This window comes from Lepidochelys olivacea, assembly GCF_965140295.1.
Source record: "Lepidochelys olivacea isolate rLepOli2 genome assembly, chromosome: 23".
NCBI lineage: Eukaryota > Metazoa > Chordata > Testudines > Cheloniidae > Lepidochelys > Lepidochelys olivacea.
The window spans coordinates 3,871,395-3,890,366 of record NC_140433.1 but is presented as its reverse complement, the minus strand read 5'-3'; the positions used below and the strand labels follow the sequence as shown (position 1 = coordinate 3,890,366).

At 48.3% G+C, this 18,972-nt stretch overlaps 1 protein-coding gene across 1 annotated transcript in view; it reads right to left on the bottom strand.

Annotated features, from left to right (window-relative positions):
• The window catches only part of TIMM50 (translocase of inner mitochondrial membrane 50), a 45,853-nt gene extending 27,929 nt beyond the window's left edge, over positions 1-17,924 (bottom strand). The window contains exons 1-3 of the mRNA XM_084612516.1: positions 17,727-17,924; positions 14,493-14,643; positions 13,193-13,224 (exon numbers count right to left, since the gene is read on the bottom strand). Of these exons, the coding sequence (XP_084468642.1) occupies positions 13,193-13,224; positions 14,493-14,643; positions 17,727-17,915 (372 nt within the window). The 5' untranslated portion in view covers positions 17,916-17,924. The remainder of the gene's footprint in view (positions 1-13,192; positions 13,225-14,492; positions 14,644-17,726) is intronic.
• Between the last annotated feature and the right edge of the window lie 1,048 nt (positions 17,925-18,972).

Below are 18,972 nucleotides of genomic sequence, written 5' to 3'. Positions count from 1 at the left end.
GCAAAGCTGACATGATGCCCATGAGTCAGACCCCCCTGAGGGATGAGGACATGAATGTTTGTGGGGGGCGTCCCCTGGAGTTCCAACACCCCACTGCCGGGAGAACCAGGGGGATAAGATAATTTTGGCCAGCTGTCTTTGGCTGGCCTCCCACCAGTCAGGAAAGAGCAAAATCCAATCAGACGTTTTTATTTAGACTCACATGGAAGAGGTCAAACAGTAACAGGATTTATACAACTGCTTAAGTGAAGACAACATCCTTTCAGGATGCAATTCCCCTGGTATGACTGTGAGCACTACATCGGCCATTCCACTGAAAGGAAACAAAGTCCCTCTCATCCTAATCCCTCTTCCCTGTTTAATGCACATCCAGATCAGGAGGATGAAAAGAACGCACAGCTGACCCTCTCAGGGGCCATGAAAGAAGTGGCCCCCACAACAGCTGTCAGGAGGAAAAAAACCCAGTGTTCATTTCCCAGAGAGCTTTGCAGCACCGTCACCTGAGCCATAAATATAACGAGGTTTAAATTACTGTACCAATTACTAAAGTGAGGTGGCAACAACAGGAAGTCACCTGGAATCACAAAACACTCTTGAGCATTAAGAAAAGGAGTACTTGTGGCACCTTAGAGACTAACCAATTTATTTGAGCACGAGCTTTCGTGAGCTACAGCTCAGTAGCTCACGAAAGCTCGTGCTCAAATAAATTGGTTAGTCTCTAAGGTGCCACAAGTACTCCTTTTCTTTTTGCGAATACAGACTAACACGGCTGTTACTCTGAAACCTGTCTTGAGCATTAGTAGATAAAGCCCAAGTTTGGCAGGATTATGGTCTACTGGGGCACGGAGGTGGTTTAAACTTGACTAAAAGGAAAATCTAACAGACTACAACTCAAATTGCGTGCCGTATCTGAGGTCAGAACTGCCCCCCCTCCCCCCCCGCAAGGAAATTCCACCCAACTTAATGCACGCCTGCAGGGCCCCCTAAGGGAGGAGTGAACCAGGCAGCCAGGTGAGCTCTCTACTAGTGGTCGAACACAAAAGCCTCCTGCTTTGTAGCTCTGACATTTTGGCTTTCCACCTCTCGGTGCCACTCTGCCAAGATAAAGATTTGCCAAAATCACCCTCATTGATTGACCAGCTGTTGCAGATAAAGAATTCAGAAGCCTAGAGAATATGCCAGGGTGGCGAGGCCTTGACATCTGGAAATCAGGAGTGACAATGAAGCAGGTGCTTCCCTCCAGCACATTCTCTGCTGTGACTTCATTTGCAACATGGAAACCTGTTCACTAGAAACATGACTAGGATCCACCAACTCATTTCACAAGAGGAAGACCAATGAAAGGTCAAATGGAGCAGGCAGGACGTGAGCCAACAACCCCTACGTGAAAGGCACGGCATCCAGCCATTACTGCTACTGAAGGCCTCCTCCTATCAGATCCTTGGTAAGTTTACAGGTGTATCCGGCCAAGATTTCAATAATGAACAGGCTGCCCATTCAAACCACATAAAGCGTCCCCAGCCTTATATAAAATAACTGTCTGAATTTGCTCATACTATTCCTTCTCACCTATTGTCTGGAGGACAGCTTTATGCCTTCGCTGAGCAGAACTATATGTAGCGATGACTGAAGACTGTAGTGTAAGTTCAATAAAAGGAAAAGAAACTGGAAACACATGGTGGAAGGACAAGTGCTAAGGAATTTATTCTGCACTATCAGGAAATACTTTTAAAATGCACCAGTCAACCAGGAATCCTGCAGATCCCTTATTTAGCAACATATGAGACTCCCTTCAGCCATACACAGCTTGTCTTCTTTTAAAATAATTATTTTTGCTATTAAATTTTTCAGAATATTAACTCCTAAACTTAAGCCTGGAACTGCATTTGCTTCAACATATGTTTTTAGCCCACATTCATCACTGTAGCATCTGAGTGCCTTCCAGGCATACAGTAAACAACTTTGATTAGAGCTGGATAGACTATGGATTTTTTGGTTTGCTGGCAATCCAAAAAAATTGGGGGGGCGGGGAGAATCATTTCACATCAAACTGAAAGACAACATTTTCAAAGTTTTTGGTGAATCAAAAAGGAAAAAAAAATAGTTTTGGGTTGAATGAAATTTTAGTTGGTTTGATTGAGCAATTTTTAGTGTTTAATTAACAAAATAATATTAAAGTAAATTTCCAAACAAAAAGTTGTTTTGAACTGGGGGGGGGGAGGAGGAAACGACAGTTTGCTTTGAAATTTTCAAACTGAAATGCTTTTTTCTTGGATTTTTTTTTTTTTTGGTTAAACCAAAACAATTTGGCGAAATCCCCACAAATTCACACAATGTTCTGTAGTCACCGTGTCTGCATTTTTTTACTGAGAAAAGATTCAGTCAAACAAATTCACCCAGCTCTAGAGGACTCATCTGTACAAGCTTAACACAGTGCATGGCCCATCTGCACTAAAAAAAACCACATCCCAAAATTTTACAGTTAGAGCCATATAGCCACCACCTAGGCTAACACCTTTAGAGTGGTGGAGGACAACAAATTGTGGTCAAGGCAGCCAGGCTATAGAGTTGAGGTACCCTATACAGCCCTCATCACTGCAGTATCTAAGCACCTCATCATATTGATTGTATTTATCCTCATAACCCCCATGGTTAGGTCAGTGCTGTTATCCTCATTTTGCAGACAGGGAACCAAGGCACTGAGAGACTAAGTGACTTGCCCAGGGTCACGCAGGAAATCTGTGGAACAGGGACCTGAAACCAGGTCTCTCAGTCCCACGCTAGCACCCTAACACTGGGCCATCCCTCCTCTCATTGAGCTCCACAATACTCCAGTGAGGAATGAACAGGCTCTTGGGAAGGTAGATTCCCTTATAGATTTCTCTTAAGTTCACTCCAATTATAATTACAATACAGCTCACCATTGACCCCCACTCCATGATACACAATTCTTCTTGTGGCCAACTTCACTGGCAAAGAAAATTGTACCCGTACTGATGGCTAGAACCCAAATCAAAGTCAGCTTCCAACCCAAGCTCCACTAACCACATGCAAGCAGAAAAAGGTGACTAGAAAAAGAACGCCCTTTCAATGCCAAGAACAATTGCCTACTTAAAAAAAGAAAGAAAAAAAGACATCTGTAATAATGGACCAGCTGTTTAAGCCCTATAGAATCCACACCACCAAACAAAAAGGAACTTAACTCGTCAAAGCCCCAGCCCCACACACAAGAAGGCAATGGAGAAGGGTAAGTTTCATTGTGTCCTGACACAGGTGCAGGACCAGAATGGCTGTTCAGCAGAACAAGTGACATTCTTCAGTGAAAAGTTCACTTGAATTCAAGGGCTGCTGGATCAGCTTGCTGCAAAAAGAAATCTGACCCCCCTCACCCCCATTCCCCCGCATGTGAAAATCTCCCTATGGATTTAGGCTTGGGTAACGAGGAGAGAGTCCCAAATCTGTGGCGGCTTTGTGGAAACTGCTACAGAACTCGAGTCAGCAGAGAGCGGATGCAGGATTGAGGCAGAGATGCTTGTTGATCAAGAGTTTATTTTTAACAGCCCCTGGGAGAAACGAGCAGCATATCGTAACTGACTGATCATTTAAAAGCAAGGAAGTTTATGAATCACAGCTGTGTTTCGCAGAGTTTGGGATTATGTTTAAAAAAAAAAGACTGGAGTGAAACAAGGATGAGGGACCCTGGACACAGAGAATTAATCCCCAACACCACGCGTTTCAGAGACCAAGACATCAATTTAGCATGGTGTGAATTTCTTTGTTTGAATTAAAGACATGAGAAACCACTGTACCCTGGCAGCCTTCATTTTAACTGCAATATCATATAATTTTAACTTAAATTAAAAATAAAAATGATCAAATTAGACCAACAAAACATGTAACTACTTGAGAGCCTTCAGGTGGTTCCATTACTGGTTAATTAAAGAAACCCTGTTTGGATTTACAACTCCCCAGGAAGCAATATTATGTCACTGGCGGAGTTTCATATTAATATATGTAAGAAATCAGCAATAGTGCCCAGATTTGGGATAAAAGGACATACACAGAGGACCCAAATGCCATATAATCCTGGCACTTTGTGAGCTTTCATGCAGTTTTTCCAGCACTAAGCATTCCTAAATGCATTGTGTTTAGTCAGCCAGCGGACAGGAAGGCTACTTTATTGCAGTCAGATCTCTCCTGGTTGTCAGTCAATGTGAGCAGACTTCACTGTAACGCTTCCCCACTTGGACAAATCCACAAAGGAAGGAGAAGAGAGCAAAAGCCAGGGACAGTCTAATCACTTGCCCACTCTGCTCTTGTGAGAGACGCTCAACAGCAACGCCAAACCTGTCAGACATGCGTGCAGCATGGTACTTCTTCATGGCACTGGCATCCTCCTTGACACCCCCCACTCTTCAAATGGGGGCCACAGGTGGCTTGAATGAAGTCAGTCTCTTACCAAGTTGAGTGCATATCTGACACACAACTGTACAGCAATTTCAGTCTCAGCACTAATTTACTTCTCCAGCTTGCTAACTATGCCAGATTTTAGAATGAAGGCATCGCCTGATGGCCACAGACTCAGGAGAGGAATCCTGCATTGCAGCTTCTTCTATGTGCATACCAGGTTTACCAGGATTGTTTCTAAACACGCACAGGAGGGGTACGAATCAACAGACTGACCCCCTCCTGTTAGCGGGGAGAGGGGGAAGGTCATTCATTCATTCAGAATTCATTTCACCTTCTAAGTCCAGAGCTGTATGGCAAGCAGGCCAACATTTATTCTGAACACGTTAGGGACGGAGAAGCACAATTGCCACACTTCTCCTATCATGTGTCTCAGGGCTTTACACCAGCAGCTGCAAATGACAGAGCAGCCTGGGCATTTGTAAACAAAAACAAGCTTCAAGGGAGCAGTTTAACTTGGGGCGGGCAGAGACTGGCCCCACACTCAACCAGTTCACATTGGCTCAATGAGGTTTTAAAGCTCAACAGTGCTATCTAGACAGAGAAACTGGCAAGACAACTGAAAATCCATGCTCCCAACCTTAGCTTGGAGAGACTGAGCGTACAAAGCGCATTCAGAGGCTGGCAGGAAAGGGGGTTAAACTCTCTCCCTGAGCTACAGGGTGGGACCCCTGAATGCATGGTGCTGTCCTGGCTCACCAGGTTAGGCCAGTTGCAGGGAATTAATTCTCCTCTCCCGCAATACGCTGTGGGGAGTTGGGGGCTCAGTCCAGCAACAAGACTCAAGAGTGCTGTGCCAAAAGGAGAACCAACGGGTGCAACGGGATTACATCACCTTTCCTCGGACTTGGCTGAAGTGAGCCAAGACCTTTGCTATGGACTTCGGTTAAGGAGAGCCTATATGCTTGCTTCTTAAAGGGGCAGCACATTGTTTATATGTCCTTTTGCTGATGAAGGACTCCACAAAGGTAGTTTGTGAAAGAACGCCCTTTCAGTACCAAGTAGGTGTTCCCAGTCGCCGTACAGAATACTTTCCGGCTTCAGCAGACTTGTTGACTCCCGGTAGTAAAAGCCGCATTCAGCACTTTATTTTATTTTTCCCACTGGCTTCCTGGAATTTGGTGCACACCTTAAAAGGATATTGGCTACATAGGGAAGAAAAAAGATCTCACCAGGTCAAGGACAAGAGACCACCCGAGACTGAAAAAGTTTCTGCCATCCTGGACCCTGATTGTCCACCTATTCCCTAAGGAGGAAGAACAGGTCTTCTGAACATAATGTAGTAGTAGGAGCAGCTTTGTACATTAAAGGGTGACAACACACAGATCTCTAACAGCTGGAAAGCACTATGTAACTTCTCAGTGTAATTACTCATACTCGTCCATTCTCCAATTCTCTTACTGAATCGAGTCCTTCGCATATGTCACCCCCAGTCAACGTCCATGTTCACCTACAAGAAAGGAGTTCTCAAAGTGCGAGCTACTGCCTTTTGCCGGCCTGCATTCACTCTCTTGATGGCTGAACCCCAAAGAAAATCGGGAACAGGGAAAATGTGAAGCTTCCAAAAGAATTTGGCCAGGTTTTATTAGTTGTATTACCATAGCCCCTAGGAGCCCTTGGCATGAAGCAGGACCCCATTGTGTTAGGTGCTGTACATTTTTAATGCTATTCGGTGTATTACAGTAGCACCTAGGAGCCCTAGTTATGAAGCAGCACCCCATGGTGCTAGCCGTGTACAAACACAGAACAAAAAGATTGCCCTTGTTCCAATCTAAGTAACCTACTTTCCACAAACAAGGACCATCCTTTGCCACAGTGATTGTGTGTAAGACTTTATGGGGGAGCAGCTCTGGAACAGCCGGTTTAACAGCCTCAAGGAGAATAACTTTTTGTAACGATCTTCAACAACAGCTTCAGGACAATCCTGTGTTTGCATAATGCCTAGCACAACAGCGCCTGATCTTGGCGGGCCCATAAGCACTATGGTAATAAACAGGGTTAATACTACCATTTAGCATACACTAGCTGCCTGCGTATTTATGCTCACGTAAGAGTCAGAACACCCTGGGAACAGGACCAGGCCATTGAATTCTTTGGATGCCTTTTCCCTGTTTTCCTCATTTGCACCTTCAAGTCACATCTCATCTACCCAACGCGTCACATCCCTTTATTCCACAAGCACATCTCACGACATCTGCTGAAAAGATCTGGTCCCAACACCCTTCCTTTGCTCCAGACTTTTACATCCCATCTGCAGGTTTGTTCTTTGCTGGCATGATCCAGCTTTTCCAAGGAAGCCACCAGCAGCTGGGGTGTTTTCAACACCCATATTTCACATTTTAAAGTTCCCAGGAAAGAGGAAGCTCTTCTCTGGACTGTAACAAACAGATCGAGTCCCAGTCTAGAAGCCAAAAAAAGGGAGCATGAGCAGAGCTGTGCGGGAAAAGAGACAGATCAAAAGCTCTCCCATTTTACAGCCAGCCAAGAGAGAGGTGACCAGACAAGTCAGATACAATTATGTGATGCCATGTGACTCTCGAGGAGATGGGAAGTGTGCCAAGCCTTTCCAATCAGGCACATTTGCTCTGCTGCTACCAGCCAGACACCTCATTATGGCAAGTCACATGAATATGACATTTAAGCAGACAGGATCATTAAGAAAGCCAAAGGGGTTTTTACTGCCACAGAGGAAAGCAACGAAGTAACTGCATCGCGAAGCGCTTATGAGAAACACGGGTCTGCAGTTACATCAAAGAACAGCTAAGCTGGGTGAAGGCCTCTGTGGCATCTCTGCTACATAACAATCTAGACAGAGCTAGCACCTGCGGGCAAAGGGAGAACACAGACTCTCTCTTCCCTCCCAAGAGCAAGTGTCTACAGGACACGCACAGATTCCTGAAGCTGACAAGTAGGTCAGCACAGGAATAATCCCAGCAGCACCTCTAGCCCATCTGAAATTCTCTAGGAACAGAAGGCAGCCCAGTGCAGCCCCTCCCGTAGCCTGAGAGGCATCGCGGTTACGCAGCATCAGTCTCCCATGGGACCAGCAGAGCGCTTACTGTGATGTACAGACAGCACCTGTGTCCTGTACTGTGTAAATGCAGGAGCCGATCCCCGCCATTCCCCAGTTGAAGGAGGGGGTAGGAATGGAACAATCTTGTCACAATTACCCTCAGATCACAAACTCCTTGTATTTCAGGGATGATTTTCAACAGCCCATGGGCTCTACAAAGAGTCCAGTTATACCAGAAAAGACTTGTTAGCATGGCTGATTCTCACACTGGCAGAGGGCATGCGCCGACAGCAACGAGACCTGCTACCTAACCAAGGTGAGAAGGGATATTTGCAGGGATGTGAGAGAAGTGTGTTGTCAGCACACAGGCTCCAACTTCCCATCCAGGGCAGTGAAGTCATTCACCTGAGGATACCGGGGAAGTGTGCCGTCCTCAGCTGCACCAGAGGGGGATATTATGGGTCGCTTCCCCCCATGACAATTAGCCCCTATTCACAACAAGGTGAGGAATTGGGAGCTTTGCCTGAACATCAAACAAGCCTTGCATTTAAAGGGTAGCCAGGAAGCCAAGAGGCACTTCAAAAAAGAAAGCCATTCTCCCCCATACAGAAAGCCATGAGGATATGCAATGCATAACCACTGCAGCAATTCACACCTTAATGCCCCAGCTGGGCTCATGGCTCGTGCTGCATATCAAAAAACAATCTGAATAAGCTCTCCCGTAACATAGGACGGATCTAAAAAAGGAGAGATTTTTACATAGGCAATGGGGAAAGTGCCCCTCCAGGAGCCAGACACACGAAAGCCCAGCAATCTACTCCCTTCTGCAAGGTGAGCTTCAAAAGGATCCGTGGCACATGTATAAATTTCCCAAGGGGACAGTAAAGGAGAAACAAATTCCTACCAAATCCTTAGAGCAGGGACCCACTTTCCATTGAAAAAAGCCAGCCAAGGGCTCTCATCTTCCTACAAATGCTGTATGTATTTGAACAAAGATTTACTTTCCATTTAGTGAGAGTGAGCAGCAAGAGCTAGAGCTAACTGCAGCCTCACTAATGGGCTGCTTTGAAAGGTTTCAGAGTAGCAGCCGTGTTAGTCTGTATTCTATTCGTAAAAAGAAAAGGAGTACTTATGGCACCTTAGAGACTAACAAATTTATTAGAGAATAAGCTTTCATGAGCTACAGCTCACTTCATCGGATACAGACTAACAGGGCTGCTCTGAGACACCGTTTCCAGTCACTGTATGATGGAAGGCAGGACAAGGGTAAAACAGTACACAGGGCATGCCAGGGAAAGTGCACAGAGAACCAGTTTAAAGAAAGCTTGGTCTGGATACCCGGTCCAGCAAACATGGGTGCAAGCAGAGCTAATACACAGGAAGACATGAAAACAACATTTTCTTTCAATGGTTAAAAACCACCAGGAGCAGGGGAGAATCCCGGAGAGCCACCAATTCACCCAGTGCTCCCCTCTTACAGCTGACCCCAACATCATCAAAGGGAGGAAATGAGAGGTGCAGATAGATACACGTTACAAGAACTGCCCACTCGAAGACTTGGCCATTCCCAGCCCTTCAAAGAACAATGGGGTGTTGAAGGTAACAGGTAGGCTGTGGAAGAGGCCACAGTCAGGCGAGTTCCCACAAGCCCATCAGCAAGGCCCATTCACATGTCCATGGCAGCATGTGCGGGTTGTAATACAGATCGTAATGCATCTGTGGGAACTTTCACTCAGACGTTCTCCCAGCTTCTGTCTACAGTCTCAGGACACAGGAAAACACGGGCAGCAAACAGGAACATGCTCAAGCCTAAGAGGTGGCAAGCACTGGCCAGAGAGACAAAAGAAGGGGTTTCAAGGTAGCAACAGTTCTAACACCACGCACTATCCTGGCCTAGCCAGGAACTCCCTTAGCTTCCTCCCCACATAAAATAGAAAATGCAGCACTCTATCCTCAGAAAGGGCAGGACACTCCTGCCAATTTGCTCCAGCTGCTCCCAATTTCAGAGAGGAATGGGGCAGACATTCCACCCATTGCTCCCTTTGAGGTAAGGGCCACTTAGCCATACTCCTTTGGAAAGGCCACCCTCTGATAGACAGCAACGTAAGCCTTTCAACATTCACGCCATCCAACATTCTTACCCACTTTTGCAAAGCCCTCTGCTCAAGGTCAGGGTTTCCCTGTTGCACTGGAAGAGAAGAGTCCATTGTAAGTTTCCGTAGAGCATGAGAAAGAGAGGAAAGTGACCTCTCTGGAAGAAATTTCATCTGTCTCAGAATGCAGCCCCCTTTTTCCAGAACACCTCCAGACCCATTTGCTCCTATGACATGAGTTTCAGCCCAACAGGAAGAGAGTCAGCAAGGTGGGGAGGCAGGGACTGGACACCCTCTAACAGGTCTTTTCCCCTGTTAATTACTCGACCCTTGGCCTGGTTTTCAGAGGGCTGAGCACCCAGGCATCCCAGTTAAATCAGCGGGAGCTGTATGTGATCAGCAGCGTAAGGGAAAAAATCAGTCCAAAAGCCTATGACCCTAATATGCTGTTACCCCGGACACAATACACTCGACGGCAGTGTTCTACGGGAAAACAAACACCCTCCGAACAGAGCCACATAAACCATTCCACAGCTTTCCCTGGAACATAAGAATGGCTCTACTGGGTCAGACCAAGGGTCCATCTAGCCTTGAATCCTGTTTTCCGACAGTGGCCAGTGCCAAGTGCCCCAGAGGGAATGAACAGAACAGGTCATCATCAAGCGATCCATCTCCTGTCGCTCATTCCCAGCTTCTGGCAAACAGAGACTAGGGATGCCACTGATGGACCTGTCCTCCATGAATTTATCTAGTTCTTTTTTGAACCTTGTTATGGTCTTGGCCTTCACAACATCCTCTGGCAAGGAGTTCCACAGGTTGACTGTGCATTGTGTGAAGAAATACTTCCTTTTATTTGTTTTAAGCCTACAGCCTATTAATTTCATTTGGTGACCCCTAGTTCTTAGTGTTATGAGCAGTAGTAAACAACACTTCCTTATCTACTTTCTCTACACCAGTCATGATTTTATAGACCTCAATCATATCTCCCCTTAGCCGTCTCTTTTCCAAGCTGAAAAGTCCCAGTCTTCTCAATCTCTCCTCATACGGAAGCTGTTCCATACCCCTAATCATTTTCGTTGCCCTTTTCTGAACCTTTTCCAATTCCAACAGCTGCTATCCGTGTTCCTAAATCTATATGGCTCCATCTGGTTTGTTAATGGGTGTCCAGAGAAGCCAATGTGACTTGAGCAGATCTGCTAGGGACCCAATGGATTGATTCCAATGGAAGATAACGGACAACTTTTTCAGCCTCCCTACTCAATCTGGACACCCATTAACAAACCAGATGGAGCCATATAGGTTTAGGAACACTGACAGCAGCTATTCTGTACCACACCGCCCCCTTCTCCCATGACACTTTGAGACTCATTTGCTCCTGTTACATGAGTTGAGGAAAGTTCCCCAAAATGACCAGATGGCTCACAGGAGCAAGAATGGGTTGCAAGAGCTTTTCACTTCCAGGTCACTGGTTCAAATTCAGCCTAGCCTGGTAGTGAAAGGAGACTGCCACCACCTGTTTGATGATCCCTTTGCGAAATAAGTCAGGGGAGCTCACCACCGTTTTTTAGGAGACTGGTGACCACATCATCAAGGCAACAGGCATTTAATGGCATTCGGATTGACAGTATCAGCTGTGTGCTGAAAAGATCATGGAGATGCAACACCTAGGTATCTCTCCTATGAAAATAAAGAGAGGACTTATTTATTCAGGACTGCCCATCACCAGCACAAAAGGGTTTCCCCATGGCACCTCAGCAAAGGTAAGGGACTCCGGAAAGGAGGCACAAAGCATCATTGGAAAGTGCTTCACAGAAACATCCAAGGCACTGCTAAACTATTCATCACCTGGATTGTTATGAGGGTATAACACACTTCTAAGGGCTGATTTACGAAGAGACCCAAAAAGTGCGGAAGGCTTCCCTGGAAAACATGATGCACAAGGCCATTGACCCATGAACACGCCAAGAGGAAGACGGTGACAGCTGCAGACACAGTCTATGCTCTGAAACACCAATGCCGCACTTCATGCTAATTTGGTGGCTGAACCCTCAGATTAAGACTAAAATATTACCATAAAAAAAGCCACCAAACCAACCCTCTTTGGATTAAGAGAAGGTCTGAGCGGCAGAGAAGGCGTAACAGCAAGCTCTATCTCAACAGGGAGTAGGATGAGAACTGCAACAGGCTGTTCAACTGAAGACTCCTGCACCCTGAGTCAACGACAGAGTCCCAGAAACGCCATTTGTAACGAGGAGATGGACCGTTTGGCAGAAGAGTTCGACTACACACAGAGCAAGTCACTTTCATGCACAGGACGGACGTCTGCAGTCAAACCACTAGTTGTTAGCACAGAGAGCGTGAGGAACCTGAAATTCCCTGCAGCTATGCTTGTAAGATCCACTCAAGTCTGAGCAACAGTTGAAGTCTGCAAAGAACTGACACAGCCATTGACAGCTGCAAAAGAGGAGGGGCAAGTCTTATGAAAAACTGAGCAAGACCTATCGGAACTGGGCAACTCTCTCTCCCTTCTCGTGTTCAACAACTGAGCAGAATTAGCGCTAATGGGAGAATCTAGAATGCAGTGCGGGAAAGTTTGCTGAGCTATTTGATCCATGACCACCTTCCCCGTTGGGACAGCGCATGCCGAGCAAAAACGTAGATCCCTGAACTAGCCCAATACCCCCAAATCAACATCGTGGAGTTTCAAGGGAAAACCCAATACCCAGGATATTTCAAAGTGTTTGCCCCCAACACCAAGAAACCCTGACTTTACCTAGCACATAATTCCTTCCCGTTGTACACACCCCCAGGAACCCACACATCAATTTTGTTCTGATTCTTTCCCAGTGGAAATTGAAGCCAATGTCACTGATGGATACCTCAAAGCTCCCTCAATACCATCACGCCCCCTGCTGGGAAGAAGACACTTGTCAGGACTCAGCCCTGAAAGAATGGGATTTAAAGGGTGTACCGGGTGCTACTATGGAATGCTCTGAAGGTTCTTTACAAAACCCCAGAAGACAACACGGCAGAGCATGCGCACGCCCACACACCCCATGCTGTAACTAGGCTTGCTGTGCTGAAGAGGTCCACGCAGCCAAATGTGAGCGACCTCTATAGAACTACAGGGATCTCCTATGGCTAAGCCAGCACCTGGGCAATCACTAGCTGTGCACAGAAACAATTCTTATTTCACTCCTCTTGGCTGGTCCCTGGGCCTGACTATCTTAAAACTGGACTCTCTGGCTTAGGCTGAGAACTGTTCCTCTCTCCTCCTCCTCACTTTGTAGGAAGAAGTAATCCAAATCACAACCAGCGAGCAATGTTCAACTGGCCAGTTACTAAGAGAACAGCGATAACTGTCTGAGTACCTGGCTAATTTAATTGACACTCCCCCGTCCCCAACCATAAACCTAACCTTGTACCATTCGCTCATGCAGGAAAGATTATTATTGATTCCTGGTGCACACATAACCAGCCTTGCAGAACGTGGTCAAACAGAAACAGCGCCCTCTTGTGGCATTCACCAAGCAAACAGCACTGTAGCTCACTGCAGTTCTACGGACAATTCCCTTGTATAACGAGGAGCAAAACCCAAAGAACACAGAAAGCACCTTACCTTAGCCCCTTGCTCGTCCACTGAATTACTACCTGCCAGCAAAACAGAAGATGAAGAAGTAGTCAGTCATTTTCTCAGCCAACACTGCAACATGAACACTGTTACAAACAGGTACCAGACCCATGTGTACACCTGGCCACATTACATGTTTGAAGGCCTCAACATAACAAACAGATCTCTGCAGACAGCAGAGAAACTCCCTCTCACTTCCCCGGCCGGAGAAGTTGTGGAACAAGATGTCCCTGCCTTCCCACTTTGTTCAGATCAAAAAACCACCCAATGCAAATCAGCGATGCGGTCATTCCATTAATTTGTGAGAGACTTTGTGCAATAAGTAGAGCATTAAGTGATGGTAGTGCTCAGGAAGGGTTCCATCTTGACAGCTCTGGAAACGGAAGACTACATTCTAAACAGACTGTAATAGTACAGACTGTCTCACTAATGGGCCTCAGTTCTATGCCAGAGATATCAATGCTAAGTTTCCAGAAAAACATTTTTAAAATTGCCATTAAAATACAAGAACCCCTTAAAAAAAACCCCAGCAGTCTTGGTACTGTTTTGGGATATCAACTAACTCCCTTCCTGGCTAATCTGACTGGCCAGACACCTTTTGCATGAAGGTCGGATACTACAGTGATGTGTGTCATGTAAGTATCTAGACAGACCAAGGAAGGGAGGTTTAGTGGATTAGACTGCAGGCTTTCGGGGCTAAGGACCATACCTATGTGTATTTGTACAGCATCTAGCACAATAATGCCTAGCTTTATTTAGTGCTCTGAGATCTCAAAGTAATTTATGTAGCACTCATAAAAGGAATGTCAGGGTTAGATTTCCCATGCTGTGTTCCTTTAAGAACTGAATATCTGATGAGTCTGGGGGTATACCATTTACAAAGGAGGTCAGTACCATTAGCTCCCCTTCTACAGACGGGGTCCTGATCCTGACTGGGATCTCTGAACACCATGGTAATATAAATAATAAAAATGGAAAGAACAGAACTCCTGGGTTCTATTCCTGACCCTGCTACCGACTTGTTGTGTAGCAAGCCATTGGCATGCACCGTAAGCATCTATACAATAGGAATAATTATCCTTCACAACCTTGCAAAGGTGTTGTGAGCTTAGTTTTTGTAAAAGACTTGAGATCCTTGGAAGAAAGGTAATAAAAATATAGCCAGTTATTGGGCAGGGGGAATCAGCTGCTAGAGAATAATCAGAAAGGCACTGAGAATAACACATTTGCTGGCATTTTTATAGAATTGTTAATACATTTCTATCCCAAATGGATTGGAACAGCTTACCAAAAATATAGATAACTGCTATCCCGCTACCAGCTCCCATTAGCCCTGCTATCCGGAGCACCATTTTCTTGGCATAGGCTGTATTTTCCTTCTGTTTCTTCTCCTGCTGCTCATCAGAACTGGACCCCTTCCCATCTCCTCCCTCTGTTGACTACCCATGGAGGGTGGGAAAGAGAAAAGATTTAAGTTATCAGGTGTGAAAGTTACAGAAGTTAGGGTTCATAGCTACAGAGAAGAGAGCCACACACAGGTAAATAACTAACTCACTGGACTCAAAACCTCTAGGGAAAAATTCCACTGGCCTTTCTGTTTAGTACCAGAACGTGATTATAGAACCTTTTACAGAACTCCCCGTGAAAGGAATAAAGAAAGCAATTAACATAATCAGAGAAACTAAAGATGGAAAGGATCCATTACATCATCTAGCCAGAGATCGGATTAGCAAATTCTTCAGCCTTTACTGTATAGACAGTATCCTTCAAAATGTGAAATGACTAAGTCAATATAGTGGAGTCTGCCTGAATATGCAGACTGCCTGAAACAACAGCTATAAAAGGAGCATTAACTGCTTCATTTATCCAAAGGGAACTCTGAATCCTAATGAGGCAATTAAATGTCAACAACGTTACCTATTTTTATTCGGATCAAGCATGCAAGAGGAAGATTTGTGCAATCCACCCAGCATGGCTCCTCCTGATGGCCACCCAGCATGGCTCCTTGTGATGGGGTTGCTAGAGTAAGTACCACCATTTCCCCCTCCCCATTCTGACCCTACATCTAGTCCAGCCATCGCAGCCTGGGAAAGACTGGTCTCCCCTAAGGTTTCCCTGCACTATTAATGAGGCACAAACACAAACTGTCAAATGCTGTGCCAACCGAAGAAAAGACCCTGACCTCGAGAAAATAGCATCAGACTTGCAAACTTTTCCCTCATCCACTTGTTTGGGGAGAGTAAAATACAAGGTTTTTTCATTAGTGATCAGATGTCCTGGCAAAGGGCAGGGGAGTGGGGTTTTGTGCTTAGCGTGGTAAGTTTTCTTAACAATTTTACAAGACTGCTTTAAAGTCCCGTTACCAGGGTACTTTCCCCTTACGTTTTGGAGGGTTAAAATGAACCACTGGGGAAACGTTTGCCCCCGAGAGCCTAAAATCTGAATGCCAAGTCCTAACCAGAATACAATTTTGTTTAGCAACCATTTGAGAGCGCCGATATTTTAAACCTGGAACAACTATAAAACCAGCAATAGGTCTGTTTTTTACTCCCGTGGTTAAAGGCTGAATGGCACTGTAAAGGCTGATACCCCACTGAAACGCAGGATGGAAGAATATGACTACCCAAGCAGAAATATGGTCACAAGACCAAGATTAAACACCCAGCTGCCTTTGTGAAAACTACCATAAGAACTGTAATGCTTCCAGGTGGTCAAGACTTCTGGGCTAGATCTCATTTGAAAAAGAGCAACTTCCCTGTACCAGCCAGAACTCCCTAGTACCATGTCAGGGAACTGAGGTTGGCACAGGCAGATGAGCACATCCCCCATTGAGATACCCACACAGCTCCCTACAGCGCCCCGAGTTTTTCCTGGTTGCTTCTCCTCCAAACACTGACCAGACCAAACCATGCGAGATGCAACAGGCAAACCTTCCGGGATGTGCCAGTGCCAAGGGGGACAATACAGTGACAGTGAGTAAGAATTCTCTCCCATCCCAGATTTCCGTGGAACATCCTAATTTCCACAACCTGCTTGTGGGATGTTTTGGGGTCTTGGCATTAATTCTGGAGCCTGAGACACACCGGGTTGTGAGAGGACAAAGCTGACTCTGCCAAGGACTCTCAAGTACATTTCAGCAGCGCCACCTTGTGACAGCCAGGTAGAGACCCTGATGACCTTTCTGCTGAGGTCATGCCTGCCTCTCAATGCCAAGTGGTGGCCATTTCTGACAGTATACCAGACAGGGTCTTATCCCATCCAGTGACAACTCCCCTTGTCCCTAAACCTGCCCCCAAGCTTGCCAACTTCATCATACCCTATCATCAAACCTGCCTTTCAACGCCCCACACGCCATCCTCCCAACCAATTCACAACCTCCCTCTCCGCTTTTCCTTTCCCACCACTTCCCAGCCCCACTTCCCTTTGGATGGCAACCCCCAGCCTTCCCCCTCACACCCCCCACAACCATGCCCTTCCCAGTCCTCAACCCCCTCCCCACTGACAACCCCCCCACACCTAATCCCCTCCCAGCCATTTCTGATCCTTCCCATTAACAACCCACCTCACCACCCTTCCCCATGCCCCCACTCACTGATAACCCCCATCTCTCCCTCCCTCCACCCCCGAATGCCCCTATCCCAAGCTCCCTCAACCATTTTCTAGTGTCCTCTCCTCTCCTCCCCTCCCCCCACATACACCCCACCCTCGGTTGTAATAACTTGGCCAACAGATTTACCCCAATGGTGAGTTTATCTGTAAAAAGTGAGGGTATGCTTATAAGAGATCACAATAACCTGACACATCAAGTGTTGACGGGAAAAGGTATGAAAAGGAGACAGAAAGACTGAACGAGTCCGAACAAAAAGGCCGGCTGATGTAACTCAAGGCTTGTGGTAAGATAATGCCTGGTAAACAAGGTGAGCGTAGAACCAGAAATCAATGAACCAAAACTGGTGTGTTGAAAAGTAGGCCACCCCTCCCCACCCCCCCAACCTTCCCCCCCACCACAGCCCCCCTTCCCCCACCCCCATCCCCCAACCTTCCCCCCCACCACAGCCCCCCTTCCCCCACCCCCATCCCCCAACCTTCCCCCCCACCACAGCCCCCCTTCCCCCACCCCCATCCCCCAACCTTCCCCCCCACCACAGCCCCCCTTCCCCCACCCCCATCCCCCAACCTTCCCCCCCACCACAGCCCCCCTTCCCCCACCCCCATCCCCCAACCTTCCCCCCCACCACAGCCCCCCTTCCCCCACCCCCATCCCCCAACCTTCCCCCCACCACAGCCCCCCTTCCCCCACCCCCACCCCCCAACCTTCCCCCCACCACAGCCCCCCTTCCCCCACCCCCACCCCCCAACCTTCCCCCACCCCCATCCCCCAACCTTCCCCCCACCACAGCCCCCCTTCCCCCACCCCCATCCCCCAACCTTCCCCCCACCACAGCCCCCCTTCCCCCACCCCCCAACACCCTCCCCCCCAAAGAGCAGCCCCGCCCCCTCCCCTCTGGCCCCGCCCCCTCACCTGCTGGTGCTGCCGTAGCTTGTCCTGCAGCAGCGCCTCGGCCAGCCCCACCCCCGCGCCCTGCGGCGGCGCCCCCGCGCTCAGGGCCCGGCCCGGGGCCGCCCGGGGCCGCCGACAGCAGCCGCCCCCCAGCGCGCGGACCCCGCACGCCGCCGCCACAACCAGCCCGCGAGCCGCCGCCGCCGCCATCTTCCTCCCCCCCCCGGAGCGCAGCGCGCAGGCGCCGGGTGCCACCTCCCGCCCAATCGGAGCGCTTCGAGCCCAGCCCGCCAATCCACGCGCGAGGGGAGGTCAGGCCGCTGCCGGGGAGATTGAAAAGTAGCGGGGGAGCTCAGCCAATCAGAGGAAAAGGCAGTGAAGACAACGCCCACACCGCGGCCTTCCACCAATCAGACATCGGGGTGACCCTGACCCCGCCTATCTTGGCTAGGTAGACCAATCGCAAGCGACAGAAGGCCGGCACCGGGCTCTGAGGGAGACAGGCCGGCAGACCAATGACAAACCATAGGAGGCGGAGCTAAGAGGGCGGACCCAACCCATCACAAGACACGCCCGCCCTGCGCAGGCCGCTGCCGCCCCAGCCAATCAGAGCGGGGGGAGAGCGAGAAGAACGGAAGGCGGCGAAGGTCAAATGAGGCACTTGGGCTGCTGGCGCCCTTCGCGCTGTCTGAAGCTGGGAGGAAGGGCTGCGGCGAGCGAGGGGCGGGTTGGAGGTGGATGGGGGCAGAGGAGGGAGGAGGCAGGTGGGGGGGAGGTTGGGGCAATGGAGGGGGAGGGGGATATGGGGGAGGTGGATGGGGTTGGGGCAATGGAGGGGGATTTGAGGGGGGAAGGGAGGTTGGGGCAATAGAGGGGGATTTGAGGAAGGGAAGGGGGGTTGGAGGTGGATGGGGTTGGGGGAAATGGGAGGAGGGGGATTTGGGGAAGGGAAGGGAGGTTGGAGGTGGATGGGGTTGGGGGAAATGGGAGGAGGGGGATTTGAGGGAGGTTGGAGGTGGATGGGGTTCGGGGAAATGGGAGGATGGGGATTTGAGGAAGGGAAGGGAGGTTGGAGGTGGATGGGGTTGGGGGAAATGGGAGGAGGGGGATTTGAGGAAGGGAAGGGAGGTTGGAGGTGGATGGGGTTGGGGGAAATGGGAGGATGGGGATTTGAGGGAGGTTGGAGGTGGATGGGGTTCGGGGAAATGGGAGGAGGGGGATTTGGGGAAGGGAAGGGAGGTTGGAGGTGGATGGGGTTGGGGGAAAT